The sequence below is a fragment of the Seriola lalandi genome, unplaced genomic scaffold (genome assembly GCF_002814215.2).
Source record: "Seriola lalandi dorsalis isolate HSWRI2012SDOR001 ecotype SW California unplaced genomic scaffold, Sedor1 jcf7180002054939, whole genome shotgun sequence".
Taxonomy (NCBI): domain Eukaryota; kingdom Metazoa; phylum Chordata; class Actinopteri; order Carangiformes; family Carangidae; genus Seriola; species Seriola lalandi.
The window spans coordinates 1,712,307-1,735,208 of NW_019525659.1; the positions used below are offsets into that span (position 1 = coordinate 1,712,307).

A 22,902-nucleotide genomic window follows, 5' to 3' on the forward strand; every position below is an offset into this window, starting at 1 on the left:
GGGGCTGCAGGGGACAAGGGCTTAGGTGGGGGGACTGGGAGCCTCTGCCTCCATGATCTCCCTGTTGTCAAGGGGAGGGGAAAGGGGAGTTGCTGTGGCTCACAGCTTAATTACCTCGAGCAACAATAAGTATCTCATTTGTGATGGCAGGAGGACAGAGGGAGGCTGAGTCTCTGGGAGGAGGAGTTACAGATTCTGTGATTGCTCAGCTCAGGACTCATCACTTCACAAAGGTGGAAAAGTCCGGTGCTGCAGATGAATGAAGCCTGTTCCTGGTGCATGATTGGACACTTAGACACCGTCTAACTCTGCAGAGACACTGTTACAGCTGGAAGATTTTCCTCATGGTCTTTACAGGGAGTTGATTCTGACCATAGGTGAAGAAATAATATGAAAAAGTTCTACTGACACAATAAAGGACAGACACAGAGGACATGTGGAATGACTGTGACTGGTGAGGACCTGGAGTCAAACCTGCCACAAGGGCAAGGGATATAAGGAAACAGATGAGAGGAGGTGAGTTTACAGTTTTACTTCTGTTTGTCTTTAAGCAGTTTTTAGGGTGTTAGAATCTGCCAGTATGGGATATAAAGTGTTTTATATTCCTCTTTATTTAAGCCACATCATGACTACACTGAGTCAAACATTTAAACCTAAACTTAGTATTCTTGTGCATCATTTTTCTGCATCACAGATTTGATATCACTGCACAGCATGACTGGTGTGTTGCTGGGCTTTAAGGGGTTAAAAGTGACTATTTGACTGGTCGTCTTATAGTAAAGAGCTGAGAGACTTCACATAAATACATACATACATAAATTATGCATATTTTTATTATACATAAATCAGTTTTTTATGTAGTATTTTTGTGCAGCTGGCTGTGGCACCGGTGTGGACCAGCTGAGTCGACGAGGACATTCTTTTCTAATTAATAATTAATAATGATGAAATGATGTTGTTCTGGAACACTGTTAGCATAGATTTGGGTTTTAAAGACTTATTTTTTTCTAATTTCAGAACATGACAAGTTTGGTCTGTGTCTTTTTACACATGACTCATTATATGAACGTGACTCATTAACAATAATGATGAGGAAAATCCACCCACTCCTTTCCTTTAAGACAAGATTTCATATTAAAGGCTCAGCACTGATCCCGTTTTGACTGACACTACTTGCAATGAAGCTAAAACTATAATTAGGTAGAATTAGGTAGACTTGATGTTACTTTACTGGTGAACAAATCATGGTTACACATAAATATATATATAGCAAACAGTAAACTGATCCAGTTTCTGCAAAGCAGTGGACAGCTCCACGCTCCGCCCCCTTGGAAACTTTTAGTCCAGCCATGATCTGACTCTGAGAAAGCCCCTCTCCTCTCCTAATTTGATCTTCTGGAAACTTGAGGCACAGTCTTATTTATAACAGGTGAGCACTTGCTGTAAGTTGAGTAACCGGAACGAGCCTCTGTTGAGTAGATCAGATCCACCTGAGTGTCACCTGAACGCTGCGATGGAGGAGATACAACTCAAGGAACAAAGTTTTTGTACGAAGGAGTTCAGTTGGTCAATGTAGCAATTTGCTTCAGTTTGATAACTGAACTAGAATCAGAGCTGACTCTTAAATGTTTCTCCTTTATTTTACCTGACATAATTCTTGTGTTTTTAAATGTTAGTGAAAATATGAGAGATTTTCAATGTGGTTTATGACCCCACTGTATGTAGCATTTAGGTCTGAGGAATTAGCTGAATTCATTTCCTTCTTCATAAAACATTCACAAAAGATTTTAAGTGTTTTAAATCTTGCATTGTTTTCATGCAGGGCTGTTGCAGGCCCTCTTTCTCTTCTCTGTATTTGTTGGTGCATTACTGTGTTTCCTGAAGATCAGTGGAACAGAGTCAAACTCTTGGCAGGACTGTGTATGACGTCTTCCACGAGAGCGTCGATGAGACAAACAAAAAGCCAAGACCATAACACTGCATAAGGTCAAAAATGCCACAGGGAGAAAAGCTTCTGGGATGTGTAGTGTAATAGTAACACACCCTGACATGTCTGTTTCCTAAATCATTTCTTGACATGATGAGATGATTGAACTAAGACTGAATAACCCGCTTCAGCTGAACCATCAGCAGCGTGTTGAGGTATCAGTTACACACTAATGACTGCAATAATCTCAGCAGTGCAATCTAAGCAGTCGCTTCTTCATTAGTCAGCTGACACTTAAACCAGATCTGCTGAATGAGGAGAGCCGGGTGTCTCCGCCCCCCCCCCCCGGGCTCTACACAGGCCTGTCATGCCTTTGTGTGCAGACGCTGACGTGCGTTCATGGCGCAGACGAGTCTCAGCCACCAGCAACTGCTCCTGCTGTGTGTGCATTGTGTGTGGCTGAGAGCAAGTGAGTGCCAGAAAGTGACACAGTGACACAGACAGAGAGAGGGAAGCGGGAGGCGAGGAGGGGATAAAGACGCGTGACTAATTGATTTATCACCTCTGTGGATGCTGAATGATCCTGACGTCTACGGCAGAGGGCGGCGTTTGTTCTCTGTGTGGTCGTATACGCGCCTGCTGACACCTTTCAGAAGTTTGCCTGACAGATGGTGACCTGTGTCTGCTTTTATGGGATCATGCTGCATTTCCCAGTGACCAGAGACCTGAGAGACACACAGACAGACTGCAGCTAGAGACAGGACACTGTCATCCCTGCAGAGCCGGGCAGTCTCTGGTTTGATGGTTTGTTCGCTGCTTACACAGCTAGCCATGTAAAGACCCCTGATAAACACACACACACACGCAAGTGAATAATGGTAAACATGTGCTTGAGCACACACCACTGTACTCAATCTCTTCTCGAAACAACTTTTGTGGTGGTGTTACACGCAGCAAAGACTAAACTTTTGCTCAAAATTGCATAAAAGACAAATGAAATGACATCGTGTTTACTGAGGTCACTCAGATGATGAAATGATTCTTGAATATCTCTGTGAACTAAAAGCAGCAGAGATAAGAGGCTAAATGACCAGTTTACCTTCAAGCAGGTCAACCACTGAACTGAGCCTTAAAAAAGTCTTTTGCAGTTGGGATGAGGGTCAGCACCTCCAAGGATTGCTCTCTTCAGGTTGGGATGGAGTTTCTGGTCCAAGTGGAGGCGTTTCAGTATCTTGGGGTCTTGTTCACAAGTGAGGGTAAGATGGAGCGAGATCTTTGCAGCATCAGCAGTAAAGCTGGTGTTGTAGCGGAGCTTGGAGAGGGAGCTGAGCCAGATGCCAAAGCTCTCGATCTACTCGCTACTTCCGACAGTCACCTGTGGTCATGAGCTCTGGGTAGTGACCAAAAGACTGAGACTGCAGATACAAGCAGCTGATATGAGTTTCCTCTGCAGAGTGTCTAGGCTCAGAGCAGAGCCGCTGCTGCTTCCAGTTGACAGGAGCCAGGAGATGGAAAAGAAGAAAGACATGGATGGGTGGATGGATGAATGGATGGATGGATTGATTGAGTAGGTGAATAGAGAATTGTCCAAATGCAACTCATTTCATTATCAATCAATTAGGTGATCATTTTCAGAATTGACTCATCGATGGAATATCAATAAATGATAAATGTGTATCACAATTTCCCACAGTCCAAAGTGACATCTTCAGTGTCCTGTTTTGTTTGGCCGTCAGGGTTACATCTCAAAGAGACTCAGTTTACAATATCATTAAACAGAGGAAGGGAACTAAAGTGATTAATCAATTGTCATAATAAATCTTGATTCATTTTTGGCTGACTTGATTAATCAACTGATCATTTAAGCTCCAGTCCACTTGCAGCCCAAAATTTATGACGGACCGCATATCTGCTTATGTGTAAACACGTCAGCAAACACCAACACCCACAGCTGGGTAAAGAGAACGATATGCATCAGTGTTCAGGGAGAGCTGCAGACATGGAAAGAAAGGTTCTTCTGAATGTTTTTTGGTTATTTGTTTAATGTGGTTCGTATCAGTCAGACTGTGGACAACAATAGACTATAAGCTATGGAGGAGGGACGAGTCTAAAAAATGTATTACTGCTCACATGTTGAACTCGTGGTCCACTTCTGTGAGTCATGAATTTGACTTACGATCTTTCAACGTGAGAAAAACCTCAATTAGACACTGACGGACCCCCACTGTATGATGGGAAAATGGATGAAGTCCAGGCTGGACCGGTCGGGCTCAGGCAGGAGTTGGCAGAGTATGTTATGATGTAGAAACGACCATCTCCAACAACAGAAGATAACACTCATATTGTCAGGGGAGATTCTCCTTTGTGTTTTTTTGTTATTGAACATTCCAATGCTGTGATGAATTTTTTAACCCAAGACCAAGAGAAACATCAAAACACAGCATGCCACTACACAAACTCTGAGCCCAGACCGGACACAAGTTCTCTTCGTCATATATTTTAGAGCAAAGGAGAAATGTTTCTGTTGTAAGGGATCAAGTAAAGTCCACTGAGCCGTACATTTCATCATGTGGTGTCTGTTGTTCATTTCTCATCTCCTGTAGTTCACCAATGATAGGAATATGGAGCTCTCAAACTTGGCAGCTATGAAAATAGCGTGCAGACATGAAAACACTTCAATTGTTTTGATAGACACGCATGCAGCAAAAGCCAAGTCGTGGTCAGAAGTTAATCTTCAGTTCTTCACCTGTAAGAGTTTTTACTGTCATTGTTTCTATAGATTATAGATATAGACTTGCCATCTTGTGGTTGTACGTCTCCACCAACCAGCCAAGTATCAGGAAATATGGTCACAGTCTCTCCTTCCTGAGTTACCGTGTTGAATAATGGCCAGAAGGGTTTTTGCAGGGTTTTCGCAGAACATTATGATGTCACAGTGAAGTTGACCTTTTGGATATATCACTTCATTTTATTCGTATAGACATTTGAGTTAAATTGTGTCATTAATTCATGTTTTTTGTGAGGTCACAGTGACCTTAACCTTTGACCTCCAAAATCTAATCAGTTCATCTGTCCAAATGGACATTTGTGCCAAATTTGAAAAAAATACCTCAAGCCATTATCGAGATGAAGTGAAAACATAATGCCTCCAGTGGCATAAAAACCTTAAGAATCAAGAGAAACACAACATATGAGGATGATTGGAGTGACCATCATCAAAACACAGAAGAATTCTGTTGACTCATCAAGTAGAATTCCACACAGTTGGAGAATCTATCAGGCAGCACTGAAGCTGTTGCTGTGTGTCAAATAGTCTCAAACATTGCCGTTGTACACTCACTGGAAACGACTGCAACATGTGACCACAACTGTCGCCCTACCAAAATATCTACCATCTGCTTTGCTCACTCAACTTGAAAATTAACATTTTACTTTCCTGGGTGCACCCCCCGTGACATGCAACACGGAAATCGACACCATCAAAGTGTCCTCGTCACCAATGTGACCATTTTGAGTGAACCATCCAGGTACTTACAGTGCACCGCATGTTGCAGGACTTGCCAAGAGTAGAGCTGCTGCTCCTTCACATCAAAAGTAACCAGTTGAGGTGGTTTGGGCATCTGATTAGGATGCCTCCTGGGCACCTTCCTTTGGAGGTTCTCCAGGCACATACAACTGGGAGGAGACCCCTGGGTAGACCCAGAACTTGCTGGAGGGATTACATATCCTACCTGGCCTGGGAACACCTCGGGATCCCCCAGGAGGAGCTGGAGAGCGATACTGGAGAGACAGATAGCTTAGCCTGCTGCCACCACGAGCTGACCCCAGATAAGCGGAAGAAAATGGATGGATGGGTGGGTGGAGTAGGTGAATAAAGAATTGTACAAATGCAAATGTGCAGATGGGTGTAGAGTCTGAAGTCTCATGGCAACGAGTGGATGATGTCACAGGTGGTTAATGGGATAGCATTAGAGGGGCATTACAGCAAAAACTATGCAATATGCAGGTAATACTGGCTTTAGTAACATGTGTCTTCCATTAATGATGTGAGAGAATGAATATTAACTGATCCTCTCTTCCCTCTCTGTTTCAGGTATTATGCTGGTTCGGGTGCAGCAGGACTGTGCTATGATTCTCCCTGTAGTGGTTTTGCTGGTGCTCCTGCTGCTCTCTGGACCAGAGTCCTCTCTCCAGGGAGACACCCAGGAAATAGGGAACAGTGATGAGATCCCAGAGGGAGAGTTCATCTACGCACCAAAACGGCAGAAACGGGCCGTGGTGGACTACAGTGCCCATCAGACGGACAAATGCTCTTACACCTTTATTGTCCCTCAGCAGAAAAACACTGGGGCCATCTGTGTGAACTCCAAGGAGCCCGAGGCCCTGCTGGAGAATCGGGTCAACAAGCAGGAGCTGGAGCTGCTCAACAGCGAGCTACAGAAGCAGAGGCTGCAGATCGAAGCGCTGCAGCAGCTAGTCGAGGTCGATGGAGGTGTGATCAATGAAGTCAAGCTACTGCGCAAAGAGAGCCGGAACATGAACTCCAGAGTCACACAGCTCTACATGCAGCTGCTGCACGAGATCATTCGCAAACGAGACAATGCTCTGGAGGTCTCACAGCTGGAGACCCGCGTGCTCAACCACACCAACGAGATGGGGAGGCTAGCCACGCGCTACCGTGATCTGGAACATAAGTACCAGCATCTGTCGGCGATCGCCAGCAACCAGAGCGCTCTCCTGGTGCATCTGGAGGAGCAATGTAAGCGGGGAGGATACTCGTACGGCAGCGTGGTGCAGGAGAGGAGCCGTCCTGTCCGTCCACAGCCTCGTGCGATCCCTCAGCCTCCTCTGCAGAGACCTGTACTCTCTCCCGGAGGCTACAGACCCTACCATCCGCCTACCTACACCCGCCACACCAGCAACCCCATGACCAATGAGATACAGAGTGACCAGAACTCCAAAGCCCTACCACCTCCGCTGCCCACAATGCCAAGTGGTACATACAGCTTCACGAACAAGCCCTCAGGTGAGTAGCTGCCTACACCGACTTTCATTTAACACTGGCCATACATTTTCCAATGAGGGAAAACATTTCCTCTACATCAGTGATGGCTCACAGGCCAAAACTGACCAGGAAGTTCTAAAGGTTCTGTTGCTTGATGGCAGATGATATGTGACTGTGGCTCACAGTGTATCAAAGTAAATTACACTTGCATTTTTATCAACCAATGTCTTAATTTAGTCTTTGATCATGATCTGGCTGATGTCTAATGGCTACAAAAAATTGGCCTGAGGTCAAACTTAGTTGCTGACCCCTGCTCCACACATTACTGTAGCTCCAAATGATATCCAAGACTGAATAATGTGCTTATAATATGACTTCAGTAGTTTATGGTGACTAGTTTACAAGAATGCAAGCTTAACTTATAACTATGTGTCTCTATCTAGTCCACCTTCAAGAGACCTTGGAGATTCTGCCTAAAGCAGCACAGAAGAAGTTCTAGTAGAATGGCAGAATGTGTATAACGTGTATATGTGTCCCTGTAGATGTGCAGAGGACAAAAACAACAAGAAGCCATGGGGCAACTAGAGTTCACTAACTCCACAGAGAACCTTACACTAAGCTGAAAAGTTACCAGCTCTACAACCTGAAGAGCTGCTTCACCCAGAAACACATTCCACTTTTCATTTGAAGCAGCTTCTGTTTTAGAAAGTGGGAGCATGATGAAGGGTCTTGCATTGACTGTAAGGACACAGGTTAGAATCAGTTTCTTCTGATTTTACTGAAAATACACACCAAGGCCCAGTTCAGACCTGGTCAGACCTGTTCAGACCTGGTATTTACATCTGTCTCAGGTGAGCCGATCACAACTCGTCAGCTCTAAGTTCAGGTGTGAACGCACCCAAGACGCATTGAGGACGCATTTGAGATCTGATCACTAAGACCACATTCAGAGGTGGTCTGGGCCAAGTGTCCACATTCTTTTAGCAGTGTGAACATGAATGTGTCCTGGACCACATTGACAGACCAACGACTCTACTGACGTCGCCTGACCCAGTCTGATTAGTCCCAACACAGTTTCATCATGAACGGAAAATATTTTACTGTTTTAAATGGATAACACCTGATTTAACTGTAGAGCTGTGAACAGAGCAATGATTCACTGAGGCCCTCCATACCGCTCTCTCTCTCTTTATCACTCCCACGCACACACACAAGCACACTGACGACGGACCCCTCTGTCGATTGGCTAAAAACAACAACGCATACCTGTTTACTTGCATATAAAGCAGGAAGTGAGATCTAATCAAAAGTGGTCACTGGAGACTCATCTTAAAGCCAGGTGTGAACTGACGAACTTAGAGCTGACCACTTGTGATCGGATCACTGAAGACGCATGTTAATGCCAGGTCTTATGATCATCTTGTGATGATTGTGGAAAGAAAGTGCACGTGGCAGACATTTCAGAAGAAGAAGAAAAAAAGGCCATACAAGGAGGGGTCAGATGGAAATACAGCATACAGGAAAATATTACAGCCTTGGTCAGATGCTTTTGGGTGAAGTGGTTCTTAAACAATCTTTTAAATTCAAGGTACATCACTTAATTTGGAAAACACATCCAGTCTTCAGTCTTAAGTTAAAATCATTTAAACTATATCATTTGACTGACCATCGCTATTACAGATGGGTTTTACCAAGCTACAGTTTTAGGTTGGCCTGACATTGTGTCACTCAGAAAACTGGCAGCCAATCAGAGGAGAGGCTCTGAGCATTTTGTTACAACTTACGTTTAAGGAAACTCAAACTTTAATAAATGTGATTTTTCACAATTTTCTGACATTTTATAAATTGATCTAACCAATTAATTGAGAAAATATTTGCAAAATAAGTCAGTAATGAAAATAATAATGTCCCCTTGGATCGTGATTGGACCAAGCTTACTAAAAGCTGTATGAAGCGTGTTGAAATATTTATTAATTTAGTTTTCAAGATATTGACCGATAAACTTGACAAGAGGTAGGGCTTAGCAGGAAATTGGCCAAAACTCATTAACGATATGTCCAATCATCATAAATCTAGGAAGATATGTTCAGTCCATGTTTTAGAATAAGCCTGCCAAGGCATTTCAAGCCTGACCCAAAGGGGGCGCCACAAATACCCAAACGTGTACCTCAAAACCTATCAATCCTGATTCAATTCACTGGCGACATCCTGAGATCCTGAGAGTTTCATTCAAATCCAAAAATAGCATTTCAGTGAAAATGAATGGCGGTCATGAAAGCCTTTTTGGATCAACATGCAATACACAGCTGTGCCTCTCCTGCAGGTCCTTTCAAAGACTGTCTGGAGGCTGTGGAGGCCGGATACACCACCAGCGACATGTATCTCCTAAAACCAGACAACGGAAACAGACTCATGCAGGTTTGGTGTGACCAGAGACACGACCCTGGTGGCTGGACTGTGATTCAGAGGCGTCAGGATGGCTCCGTCAACTTCTTTAGGAACTGGGAGACGTACAAGGTAATACTGAAGATCTTAGCTTAAAATGATATGGTTCTACAGTATATGGCTGCGAGATAGTTCTGAGATATTGAGCTGCAAAGATGTCAGCATCCATTGCATTAGATGGAGATGGTGTTGAATGTTCAGAATCACTCTTTTAAACAGGTCTATAGCCAGCTAACACATACAAAGACAATACTAAAATGCTGATTTTATCAGTTATAATGACGACCATGTTCATCATGCTGGTTGACCACGTGATTTAAACTGTGAATTATCTGTAATTCTTCTATAAACTTTGTTAAGAAATCCAATCAAAACAAATTTTACATTAATTTAAAAGAATGAATGTTTCAAGACCTTGTTTAAATGAGGATCCAAAGTGGAGTCTAAAATGCCAGTTAATACCAAGCATGTGGTACATATGCTGATAAAATACTTTTCTCCAATCAAATATGAGCCAGTCAGATTCAACTGTCACTTACATCTGTCAATTAAAATGTCAGCAGTCAAACGTTACATTGGCTTATTGTTATTGAGTCACTTCAGAGTAACAGGCAAATTAATGGGAAAAACTAACAAAGTGTCTCAGCGGTGTTGGACCAACACAGCCCACCAGAACAGCTACAGTTCCTTGTCTATGAACTCCACTGGAGGATGAACACCATTCTTCCAGAAGATATTCCCTCATGTGGTGTTTTGATGATGGTGGTGGTGAGCGTGGTCTAACACGTCACTTCAAAATCTCCCATAGGTGTTCAACTGGGTTGAGACTGTGAAGGTCACAGCGTATGATTCACATAATTTTCATTCTAATCAAATCCTCACTGATACCTTGTGCTCTACGGATGGGGACAGTGTTGTCCTGTTTCTCCACTTATTTTTCAGGTTTTCCCTGTATTTTCTCACCATCTGTAGCTAGGTAATCAGAGTGCAACTCTTCTAACATGCTACTGTTGTTTAGATGATTCTCAAGCTCAAGTTTGTTAGATTAAGTGAAGTCCATCGTTGTAGATGTACTAATAAGGCCAACATCCCATTAACACCAGCCGTAGCATATCAGCAGCAGCTGCAGTCCTCCATAACCATCACACACCATGCATTCAGCCACAGAACTGCTTCAGGTGTTTTCAAGAACTCAATACTCAGTGTAGTTGCATGTAGTGTGCATTAGTTGGAGGAAGATATGCTTTCAGTTGCAGCTACATGGGTGAAGTATGAGCCTGTGTAGACAGCTGTACTGATTCAAACTTGAGTTTATCTGTTTAGACCCCCCCCCCCTTTCAATGGTTTAGTAGCTGCTACCTTCCAGGTTGACTAGTCATGAATGGTGGTTGTCACTTCCAGACTACCCTCAGTTCCACTTACATCTGCTGCTGTTTGTTTTGTCTTACAGGGTTTGTTATTTCAGTCTTTACTAAAGCTGCAACGTGACATTGGCATTTTTGTTGACATTCTGAGCTAAATTGAAATCTGGTACTGCAAAACTTGTTATCAAAATCCTTGTCATTATAGTAAAGTATCGAGCAACTACAGCTCCAGTAGGTTGTGCATCCTCCTTTGTGGAAAACAACAACACACAACTGACAATGCAATTAGTTTAAGGGTGAAGGGCAGGATTTCATAACACTGCATTATTATGAAATACTGGTAGAAAAATGGAATTTGTACAAACAGAACTTGAACAAGAAAAATGCCATGATTTTATATATATATAAAGACCTAATACAGTTATACCTGTGATAAAACAATTAAAGTGTCATTTAGCTCCCACAGCTGAAATCTGTCTTTAACAAAACAAACTGTTTGGCCAATCCGGCTCATTGTGTAACATGCAAGTAATCATAAGAAAACTCAACAGAATAAAATCTGTGAGATCAGCAGAGCTGAAATCAATTCGAATGACCTAAACATGCTCTCAGTGCTGCAGCCAGCGCAGTGATCCGAGCACTTCAGAACCATGCTATGTTTCCTTTTGACTACTGGTGGAACCCAACTTTACATAAATTCAGATTCAATGATTAACATTCTGTGGCCTAAAGTGGGGACTTCCCAATCTGGACACTCTTCTCAATACTTTAAACTCAACAAAAAAAACTTCCAAGTTGTCCCCCAACCCAATCATTCTCCAACCCACCCTCAATGACTCAACAGGGCATTTTAAGCCAATTATACGCTCACATTTGGCAGGCATGAGGACTTCCTGCTGATTGAACCCATGTGTTAAATAATTGAAGCCAGGGATTCAGACGCACAGTGAGGTCTGCTGGAGAGGATGTTAAACACGTCTTGCCATTATGCCACTGCTCTTGGCCTCTCGTTTTGACATCATACCAGTGTTGCACAGATGCTTGGAAAACATGGGTGGATTCTTGCTGAGGTCCACAGTTATGACCAAGGGGAGAGAAAAAAAAGCTTCTTTCTTGTAAATCTTAAAATAAGAGAATGGCTGTGGCATTTCCGATTAAAGCATGTTTTGGGAAGAGTAGGGGTGGATTATTCTTGACTCAAATGTCTCTTTTTACAGCAAGGGTTTGGAAACATTGATGGTGAATACTGGTTAGGCCTCGAGAACATCTACTGGCTGACAAACCAGGGCACCTACAAGCTGCTGGTGACCCTGGAAGACTGGACGGGACGGAAGACCTTTGCAGAGTATGCAAGCTTCCGTGTCGAGTCAGAGGCCGACTCCTACAGGCTGCGGGTGGGCCAGTACCATGGCAACGCTGGAGATTCTCTCACCTGGCACAACAGCAAGCAGTTTACCACACTGGACAAAGACCATGATGTCTACACAGGTGGGTGGAATGTAGTGCAAGAGAAGGGAGTGACAACTTAAACTCACTTCCATGAGCTACAAACATTTTGAAACCTGATTCAATACAATACATTTAAGCAAAAATCACACGAGAGAGATTGACGTTGTACCGAATATCAGCACGGCTGTGATTCGGTCATAGGTACGAGGATGCGAGTGTGATATTGTATTTATACAACAGTTCTATGAGCGCCATATCACTAAAATAAGCAACAACAGATTATGAGTTGTTTGTTTATTTCATTATTTATTTGGCAGCGCCAACACAAATAGCTCTGCAATTGGACTGGTACTGAACTGTTGCTAAGCAACACAAACATTTTCCTGACCTGCACAGTGCAGTCTCTCGTCAAATACAATTTCTTGGTCGGAACTAACTGCTGTATGTGTTGTGGATTTAAATGGGTCAAATTTACATTCTTGCCCATCAATCTACCCTCAATAATCCACAATGACAAAGTGAAAAGATGTTTTTAGACATTTTAGCAAATTCATTAAAAATGAAAAACTGAAATCTCTCATTTACAAAAGTCTTCAGACACTTAATCCAGTTCTTTGTTGAAGCCCATTTGGTTGCAGTTAAAGCTTCCAGTCTTCTTGGGTGAGTCTCTACCAACTTTCCACACCTGGATTTGGACAGTTTCTCTCATTCTTCCTGACAGATACTCTCAGACTCTGTCAGATTGGATGTGAAGAGTCTGAAAAGTTATCTTCAGTTCTCTCCATGAATGTTCTGTGGGGTTTAAGTCCGGACTTTGGTTGGGCCTCTCAGGGACACTCAGAGACACTCCAGCATTGTGTTGACCTTTTGCTTCAGGTCATTGTTGCACTGAAAGGTTAAAAGTTTCCTCAGTCTCAGGTCCTGTGCACTCTAGATCATATTTTCTTTAAGGACTGCTCTGTATTTGGCTGCATTCATCCTTCCCTCAGTTCTGACCAGCATGATGCTGTCCCCACCTTGCTTCACTGTAGGGATGGTATTATCAAGGTGATGAGCAGTGCCCAACGGTTCCTCTAACAGAGCTTCAGAAGTCCTCTGCAGAGATGGAGAACCTGCTGGCAGGATTCAGCAGATCTTCATCAATCAGGTCTTTATGGTAGCGTGACAAACAGCATTTAAAGACACTGAGAGCAGGAGGAAAAACACTCTCTGGTCTGATGAGATGAGAGTTCTGCGGGCAGACCTTAAACTTCAAACACCATTTCTGGTTCTTGGTCTCCTCCCTGACCAAGGCCCTTCCTGGTTAGACACTCAGTTTGGCTGGACGGCCAACAAGGAAAAATCCTGGTGGTTCCAAATTTCTTCCATTTCAGACTTATTGAGGCCACTGTTCTTCTGGGAACACACTTTAGAAATGGTTTTACAATTTTTCTCTGTTCCATGCTTTGCCACAGTTTTATCACCGAGGTCTACAGAGTTTCTTGGACTTTGTAGTTTTTGTCCTTACATTTAGCGTGAACTGTGTGACCTTATATACACATGTGAGCCTTTTTAAACTATGTACAATCAATTCAGTTTGCCTCAGGTGGAATCTAGTCAAGTTGTAGATACAGATCAAAGATGATTAAAGCAAACAGGAAGCAGCTGACAACAGTTTGGAGATACAACAAAGAGTCTGAATACTTTAATAAATGAGAGATCTCAGTTTATTTTATTTTATCAGGCTTAAAATAAATCTACAGCCACCAGTGAGTTTTCTCAAAGCAAAGACATGTCTGGAGTTATTAAATATTGCTGTATGTCGGAGCTACACTACTCAAGAGACAACACGGGTCAGGGTTCATCAGTCATAGCTCAGCAGATCACAGGGACTTCGGCCAGTGTCTCCAAGGGCAATTAATAGTGTTTGAAGGAGTTTGAAATTCAGAGAAATGGTCTGAGTTTGTTGTAGCCACAGTTGTTCTGTTTGAAATTCCCATCAGTTTAACATATAATCACAAATCTAAAAACCTGTATGTCGTACTTGGTTTGTGCTTCATGTCATTCTGGTTTTGAAAAGTAATGCTCATTATTGTTAATTGAGCTGGACAAAATGGCTGTGCAATTAAGCAGGTTTTATTTGGCAATCAATAAACCAACTCACAAATATTCAATGAGTCTCATTAGTCTGAGAGTTTTCCCTTATGATTGAGGACATGCACGCAGAAAATAAATATTTGGATTTTGGAGATTTAGATTTGGCAAGCAAGTCACCCAGGTATCTGGTGACTTTTAATGATGTGAATGTGTAACCCATAAAATAAACGCATGAAGATGGGTAACTTCTCCAGTGGTTGTTATATTACAGAAGCACTGTATTAATGAGGTAAGGCCTCCTGAATGCTTCCTGCGTTAGGCTTCACACACCTTAAACCTCTGCAAGTGTGTAACTGAGGCCCACCTGCAGAACCCAGTGCATGCCTGCTGACTGCATGCAGCTTAATGGTCTGCAGGACACCCAGCCCGATCACTTCCAGTTCCACCGCCCCCTATCCATTCACAACACGCCAGTAATCAGATAATGAATGTACAAGAAGAAGAACGATGAGTAGAAAACAACACAAATACTGTACATCTGTGACAAACAGCCACCGTGAAAGTTGTGTCATACCAGTTGGTCTGATTTGATTCCTTGTGTCTCTAGGTAACTGTGCCCACTACCAGAAGGGAGGATGGTGGTACAATGCCTGCGCTCACTCCAACCTGAACGGTGTGTGGTATCGCGGTGGACATTACCGCAGCCGTTACCAGGACGGGGTGTACTGGGCCGAGTTCAGAGGAGGAGCTTATTCTCTGAAGAAAGTGACCATGATGATAAGACCCAGTGCAAACACCTTCCACTAACACTTACGTCATTCAGAACTGAACAGACAGTTTCTTCCAAAGGGATTTCATTTCATGTCAGTATCACAACTTCCTCCTGTTCTTTTTCCTGTTGGTTGCTTCACATTCATAAAATAGCTTCCAAATGCTTGTTTTTTATTTTATTCCTCTTCCAGTAATAGATTTTACTTATCTAGTTAGACTCATAAATCAACATTACACATAAATCAACAAAAGTACACACAAACAGACATTAAGTGGTTGTAATATCTCATCTGTGCTCTGGTTTGGCTTTTGTTGGTTTGTTGAAACACAATATAAAACTGTAACTTTAATTTTATATCTCTGTAAAATAGTAACATAAAATTGACTGCTGGCAATAAACTGATATGTCAGATTATTATTGGTGCTTATATTACATGTGTATTATGTATGTATGGGATTCTACAGGAAAGAAAGCCGGTTATTTATTTTGATATCATTTTCTAGAAGATTTCAGTAAATCTGTCTCATTAGTCGAGTTATTTCCTCTTTATTTCATCTAATATCTTGATTAATTAATTGATTAATTAATTCCTTTACTCACCAACAGCTGTCTCCATCACGTCTTTTCTTCTACTGAAGTTAGCATGCTAACTAGCTAGCCCGGCCCATCTCCTCACTTTGTGATAGCGACTCACTGTAGCCTCCATTCCACATTCAGCAGCAGAACAAAACTCACAAATATACCCTCCATAAAAAGAAGCATAAACTCTGGAGGCTGAGGTTTTAAGAGGAGTTATGTGCTGGAACTATTTCTTAGAAACCAACATCAGAGGGCAGTGACTGTGTACTGCTTCACAGAGCCTAGTCATCAATGATACCAGATAGCAAAACTAAACCTGTGATCACTGTATCTGGCCCGTAGCTCCACCTTAACCCTCCAACGTGGGATAATCAGCTTTAGAGGTTGTGGTGGCTGGATTTTCTAACTTTGGACAGAGCTAGCGGTTTCCAACTGCTTCCAGTCTTTATGCTAAGTTAGGCTAACCACATCCTGACACCAGTTCTGTACTTTAACCTTTCATTAAACTTACCAGCTCCAAAGTAATGAGAGCCACCACATCTACCTAAATATGGACATTGCGAATTATGTCGAAGCCTTTAAATGTGGACACAATCTTCAAAAACATTTTCTTTTAAATAATGAAAAGTGCAAATACAGTTTCATCGCAGGTAGAAGTAGCTCCAGCAAACAAAGAGAAACCAAATAGTTCAGTGTTGTTCCCTCTACGCACCAAAGGTTTCAGTCACTGTATTAGTGTGCAGATACACTACAGTATGTACCAGGTACTCTGTGTATATATATGCTCTTTCATTAAGATTATTTTTTATAGTCTGTTATCGATCTTACAATAAACTATGTACAGCCCTGCTCGTGTCTTCAGTGATCTCATTTCAATCAGCTCCACTCTGGACCACGATCACAAATATAATCCAGAGAGATGAGTTGATGCTCTGACATCACACGAGCTCAGACAATCACAGAGAAACAGAAACACTGGTGAGACATGTGGATGAAGCATCAGTCAGAGCAGAGTCACTTTATACTTGCAAAGGCTCCACAGTGATTCATTAGTTCTCAAATCAATTCATTCAAGTAGTGTTAATGTCAACAGGGTGTTATTTCAATCCACTGTATTCACTGTATAAATCTGTGCTAACTGCCTACAGTACATGTGGAGGGGAGTAAACTTTACACACAGACAGTTTGTCTCAGTGTCACTTGATGGTGCATTTGATTGAAATTTGGTTCCTATTGTTCATTTTTTCTTCAGTGTCCATTTCAGTCTCGTTGTAATTGAGCATAATCTCTCTGATTAGACAAACTTTTACCCCCGAAAATCTAAGGGTGAATGTTACTGAACGTTCTCTACCGGTCTGTTAGATGAACTGAATATGTCAATGACAACAATCTGTCCCATTTCATTAAACATCTGGAAACTCACAATGTGGTCAGACATGTCATTACAGCTGCGTCCCAATTCAGGGGCCACATCCTTCAGAGGCTGCATATGAAGACAGCTTGTGTCACAGCAGCGCGACTAGACTGTTCCATTTCGAAAGATCATTCTAATGCGACCGAGAAATTCAGCCTTCTTTTCCTGGGCAACGAAGGGTCCAACAAGTGGATCCTTCATGGTCCAACCTATCCCAGGATTCATTCCTCACCAGTAAGTAAAATAATATGGCAGCAAACAACACTGACACTGAGCCTGTTAAAAAGGCTCAAAACCTCAAAACCAGAGTTACATGTTGTTCAGGTTGTTACACTAAGAATGTTAAAATGGATGGAAATCAGGCGTTTGTAATATTTACGTCCTCCTAGCCAGGCCAGGTCTGACAATGGTTTTTGAAGATCAAGACAACTTTCCATAGAACTGCCTGTGAGCCGTGTGAGAAGTATGAGAGTGCAAGTTTCTCAAGAAAAAGAAAAAAAACATTTAAAGCACTTATGGCTGTAAATGATTTTTCAAATATCTCTGGTATGAAAAACAGTAAAACATGTTCTCTGAGTGCTCAACATATTTTAAAGACAGAGACGCTCCTGCTCTGATAGCCTTTGGTAGCTTGTTCCACCATCAGGGAACCACAGACCACAACAGTCTGGACTGAGACTGTCTTGTGTGCAGAGATGGTGATGACAGACCACATTCATTAGAGAAAGTTCAAGTAGATGGTGTCTAGAAGAAGTCACTCTGAAGGCTGCATTAGTGGCTGAATCTGATTCAGGCGGGCCATGTGTAGTTAGTGGAGGTCGAGTGTCATGTGACCCTTCAGGCTGATCAAAGACCAGACAGGCTGCTGCATTCTGGACCATCTGTAAGGGTTTGACTGTGCATGAAGGGAGGCCTGTCAGAAGAGCATTGGTGGGAGGTGAGAGATAACCATGGTCTGGACCAAGAGCTGGGTGGAGCACTCAGTCAGGTGAGACCTGATGTTTCTGTTGTTGTATAGACCAAAGAGACACGACCGAGAGACGGATGCAACATGGTCAGAGAATTGCATATTTCTTTCAACAGGTTTCATGATGAAATAAAATGAACAGAGGGCATTTGGGGAACTGGTACAGGTGACCAACAACATGGACTATGCAGTTAAACACTCCAATCTTCTACAGAGTTCAACAACACCTGAAGCTGAAATCTGAAGGAGGACTTCAACATTGTGTAGACATGTGTAAATCTTTACAATAGCACTCTACCTGTACTTTGATGTTGTATTCTGCTTGATGGTTTTGAGGATGGAATTCCAGCTTAGGTAAAAAAAATATGTTCTACATGTATGTCTGCGAGGCTTAAAACGTTGCAGGGCGCACTAAACCCAGCGTCAGCACTGCAACCAGCAAAGCAGGACACGTTGAAATAACACAGAGACACTGTGGCTGACTCACCGAGGTAAGGAATACACGGCACCATCTTCAGGGAGCGGATGTATTCTCTCATGCGGGTGTAGTTCTCCTCCTTGGACGTCAGATAGTTCAGCTTCTCAAATGTGGCCTTGTCTTTCCGACTGATCAGCTACAACAGAGAAGAAGAACCACATGTTTGATTCACAGCCTTTTACCTGAGTGGGAATTATGGCAACCAGACAGATGTTGAATCAATGATACCTTACCTGAGCCAAACTACAGTGTGATAAGTTCCAACACTGACAACTACACTGTTAAGAATCAAAGACTGCTGAAGCTAGAGGCTTATTTACAATGGATTAAACTCAACAATAGTTCCTCAACAAACACATCTCTGTGGATTTTCCCTGGTCTGCTGAAGCCAGCTCATTAGGCACTGCTCATGTACAGTGAGGTAGACGAGGCTTGGTGTGCATCATCCTGAGTGGTTCAGACAAATCTGGCAAAGACCGGTTTTATCTGTTGCCAATATGTGACATGATACTTGTGCTCCGGCACGAATTGAGTGACTTGGAGGGGTTTTTTTTTTTTTTTTAGTGCTGCTGGTTCCATCAATGTACAAAACAAAGAAACTGACAAGATGCTGGTGGGTCGATCAGAGACAAAGACTCTCACAATCTGTAGCTACTGGAACAAATGTCACGATAAATAAAAGCTTCTGATAACTTGATGATACTTAATGATGAAGTAAAGTAGTGTGAAGCTGAGCCGACAATGGCGATCTCATTCACCAGTAGGGCCGGGTTGAGAAAATCAGATCGATATTAATTCATAAAATCTAGGTTCTTTGGATGTGTCGTTTTAATATGACCTTTTACAGTCTCCTGTGGATGACTGACCAACCTATTATTTCTTGATGTGTGTATAAACTGTTGGTCGCGTTAAAAAACTAGAATCACCTCCTCGTGTTTGTCTGCCTCCTCCACCCGGACTAGTTTCAGGTCACATCCCTGTTTATCCAGAGTCATAGAAAATATGAAGCATTTGTGTGAAATTTTGTCATAATTGCCAAGTGTCTTGAGTTATGACTTATAGTGTTTTGTGAGGTCACTGTGGCCTTGATCTTTAACCACCAAAATCCAATCAGTTCATTCTTGAGTCTAAGTGGACATTTATGCAAAATGTGAAGGAATTCCCTTGAAGAGTTCTTGAGATATCACAAGGCCAGAGCTGTATTCAGGTCACATCCCTGTTCGTCCAGAGTCATATAAAATATGAACAATTGCCGTTTGAAGTCTTGAGTTATGGCTAAAAAGTGTTTTGTGAGGTCAGCGTGAACTTGACCTTCCGTAACCAAAGTCTAATCAGTTCATCCTTGAGTCCAAGTGAATGTTTGTGGCAAATTTGAAGAAATTCCCTCAAGGCGTCACAGAGATATTGCATTCACAAGGCCAAAACCGTGTTTTATGAGGGCACCACACCCTTGACCTTTGACAACCAAAATCGAAAAATTTCATCCTTGAGTCCAAGTGAATGTTTGTGCAAAATTTCAAGACATTCTATCAAGGCGTTACTGAGATACCGTGTCCATGAGAAAGAGATAGACAGAAAGACAACCTGAAAACAACATGCCTCCGGCTCTGACTGCTGCCAGCATGGAGAAATAAAGAACTTGTAAGAGTATTGATAAGGATTATCAATAAGTGTAGTAGTATTAATAAAAACTTTATGATACATTCCTACTTCAGAGAGCACTGTAAAAATATGTACTACAGAGTGAGACCATCACAGCTTTGTCACTAGCAGAGCTGGTTCCAGTTTGGATCTGGTTCCTGGCAAAACACCCAAACCTCCAAAGCAACAAGTCTCTTGTCCAACCTTCATCTTTTTTATTAGAGTGAAGTAGAAAACATCTAAGTATCTGCTGTGGTCCTTTGTTTTTACTGGTTACCATGACAGAGGATGGCAGATTAAACCAGCTGTTATATATAAATAACCTTAACGCCTTTTTAAAAAAAAAAAAAATCGCTGTAGTCTGGTTAGTGTGCTCTGAGATGATGCTGGTTTGCAAAGACCATCACTGTACAACAGCGCTGTAGAGTCACACCCACAGTTGTAATTAGCCCTGAAACAACGGGTTGGCTAATTAACTGACGTTCTTTAGTTCCAGCCTGAAAAGTGATTTCAGAAAAAGATTTTCTGTTTTTCTTTGTCTAATAAAATCATAAACTGAATATTCTAAGTTCTGGACGGTTTGGAAGACAAAACAAACAACTCACAGACATCATCCTGGACAGTGAGTGATTCATTTCATCCACTGGCAAAATAAACAGATATTTGCAGCCCATGTTGGAATACATGAATCTTTAATGGACTACAGATCAATAATCGTAGTTCTGAATCAGCTCTGTCAGTATTTGGATCAAGCTGGTTTAAAAGTTCTGAAAACAACATATTCAAGAGTCTCCTCAGTCAACAACCTGCAGATAAAACCCTGTTCTCCTCTCTGAATGTGTAACGTGTTGTTAGTGGTTTCTTGCTCGTCCCTGATACAATAACAGGCCTCTGTGCTGCTTATAAAAGCCCATCAACAGAAACCTTCCAGTTCAACATACAGAGTGATTCTCCATGTGTCCTGGCCCTAATGCACCCACTCGTCACGGTCTCACGTCCAGCACCGTCAAATCAGAATTCATGTTCAGACGGTAAAACCAGGACCAAACAGTCTGAGCTTTAACGACCTGGAGAAGAAACAGTGGAACTAATCACTCAAACACCACGTTTGGACAAAAGGCGGCGGCGGCCAGCCGCACGTCAGTGCTCATAAACACACATAACATGATCCGTTTGTAGTGATGAAAGTCATTTTATGACGACAGCCGAGCTCCACATGTTATCTCCATTTTCTTTGAGTGGTGGTCGACGACCACGAAGAAACGTCCACCAACATCTGATCCTCCTAAAACCTCTGGATCTGTACAGCAGGACATTGTAATAAACTCAAGCCTGAGGTCCAGCAGACTTTCTCAAATCAATCATTCTATTATTATATAATACGATAAGCAATATATTTGTCTGGCTGGAAAGAAAATGCTCACCAAACAAACTCATATTTAACTGAGAAAAGTCATAGAGGGTGTGAGTCTGTGTTTAAAGGTCAGTTGCCTGACTGCAGCACAAAGGACGTATTTGTTACTCAGGTGAAGATCAGGTCACATTTTATGACCAGTTAATGCAGAATGCAGATTGTGGTGGTCAAAGGTCAAAGTTCAAGGTCACTTTGACCTAATGTTCTTGTGAATGCAATATATCAGGGATGCCAAGACGAAGTTTCATCACTTCTGGTGCATTGTGAGCTCATTAAACAAATTTTTGCTCCGTAACTCACAAATTCATTCACTAATGATGACACAATTTAACTCAAATTTCTATAAAAAATTAAGTGACGACATTTTATATCATAATGGTCAAAGGTCAACTTCACTGACATCATAATGTTCTGTGAAAAGACTTCTGGCCGTTATTCAACACTATAACTCAGGAGGGAGAGACTGTGAACACATTTCCTGCAACTTGGCTGATTGGTGGAGGAAACAACCGCGAGGAGGTGATTCATCATCAAGTTCATGGTAAATCATCAGTAAACACTGACACGACTGGAAGAAGAATCAACATCTGTGCATCTGACATTAATGCAGCGGCTTCAGACAGTATTAAGACCCTTTCACTTGACTGTGTTGTAGATTTGATTTTAAATGGTTAAAATTGCCCACAAGTCTAAACTCTATAACCCATGATGAGAAAGTGCAAATCATCGCTGAAATCTTTCATTTACAAAAGCCTGCCTTCAGACCCTTGATCCAGGACTTTGTAGAAGCTCCTTTGGCAGCAGTTAAAGCTTCCAGTCTTCATGGGTGAGTCTCTACAAGCTTTGCACATCTGGATTTGGACAGTTTCTCTCATTCATCAGCCCAGTCTCAGGTCGTGTGTACTCAGCGGCAGCTTTTCTTTTTCCTCCCACTCTCAGTCCTTTAAATGTCGCTTGTCAAACTCCCAGCAGGCTTCACTGTGTTTACAAGCGCGCTCAGAAGAGCGTTCTCTGCCTCTATTGGTCAGCTGGTCAACTTTCACTGCTAACACCCGACATCCATCAGGTCAGATTATTAGTTCATTGTGTTGATATTGTGTCGTCTGAACCCAGACTGTTGGGTTGTTGATCACCTGACCAGAACAGTGAAGGGGTCTGAAAACTTTCACTGTAAATAATAAATATGCTATTTACCAAACTAACAAACAAACTAAACACATCATCACATCACGTCATTGAGTCAGTAATGAAAACGTCATGTTCAACCAGTGGTGATCCTAGACTCTGGGGGGCCCAGGCAAAGAAGCATATCGTGCCCATCAAAGAACCCCCTTACCCTCATGAGCAGACTGTAGGCAGAGACTACAATTT

The 22,902-nt window shown here is 42.3% G+C and overlaps 2 protein-coding genes across 2 annotated transcripts in view; one reads left to right on the forward strand and one right to left on the reverse strand.

Annotated features, from left to right (window-relative positions):
* The window catches only part of LOC111648088 (ras-specific guanine nucleotide-releasing factor RalGPS1), a 106,208-nt gene that overhangs the window by 58,452 nt on the left and 24,854 nt on the right, over positions 1–22,902 (reverse strand). The window contains exon 8 of the mRNA XM_023397849.2: positions 18,486–18,612. Within this exon, the coding sequence (XP_023253617.1) occupies positions 18,486–18,612 (127 nt within the window). The remainder of the gene's footprint in view (positions 1–18,485; positions 18,613–22,902) is intronic.
* LOC111648089 (angiopoietin-related protein 2-like) lies at positions 156–16,466 on the forward strand. The gene is made up of 5 exons (XM_023397850.1): positions 156–516; positions 6,021–6,953; positions 9,256–9,449; positions 11,959–12,229; positions 14,874–16,466. The coding sequence occupies exons 1-5, from the start codon at positions 507–509 to the stop codon at positions 15,071–15,073; spliced, it is 1,608 nt and encodes a 535-aa protein (XP_023253618.1). The 5' UTR covers positions 156–506; the 3' UTR covers positions 15,074–16,466.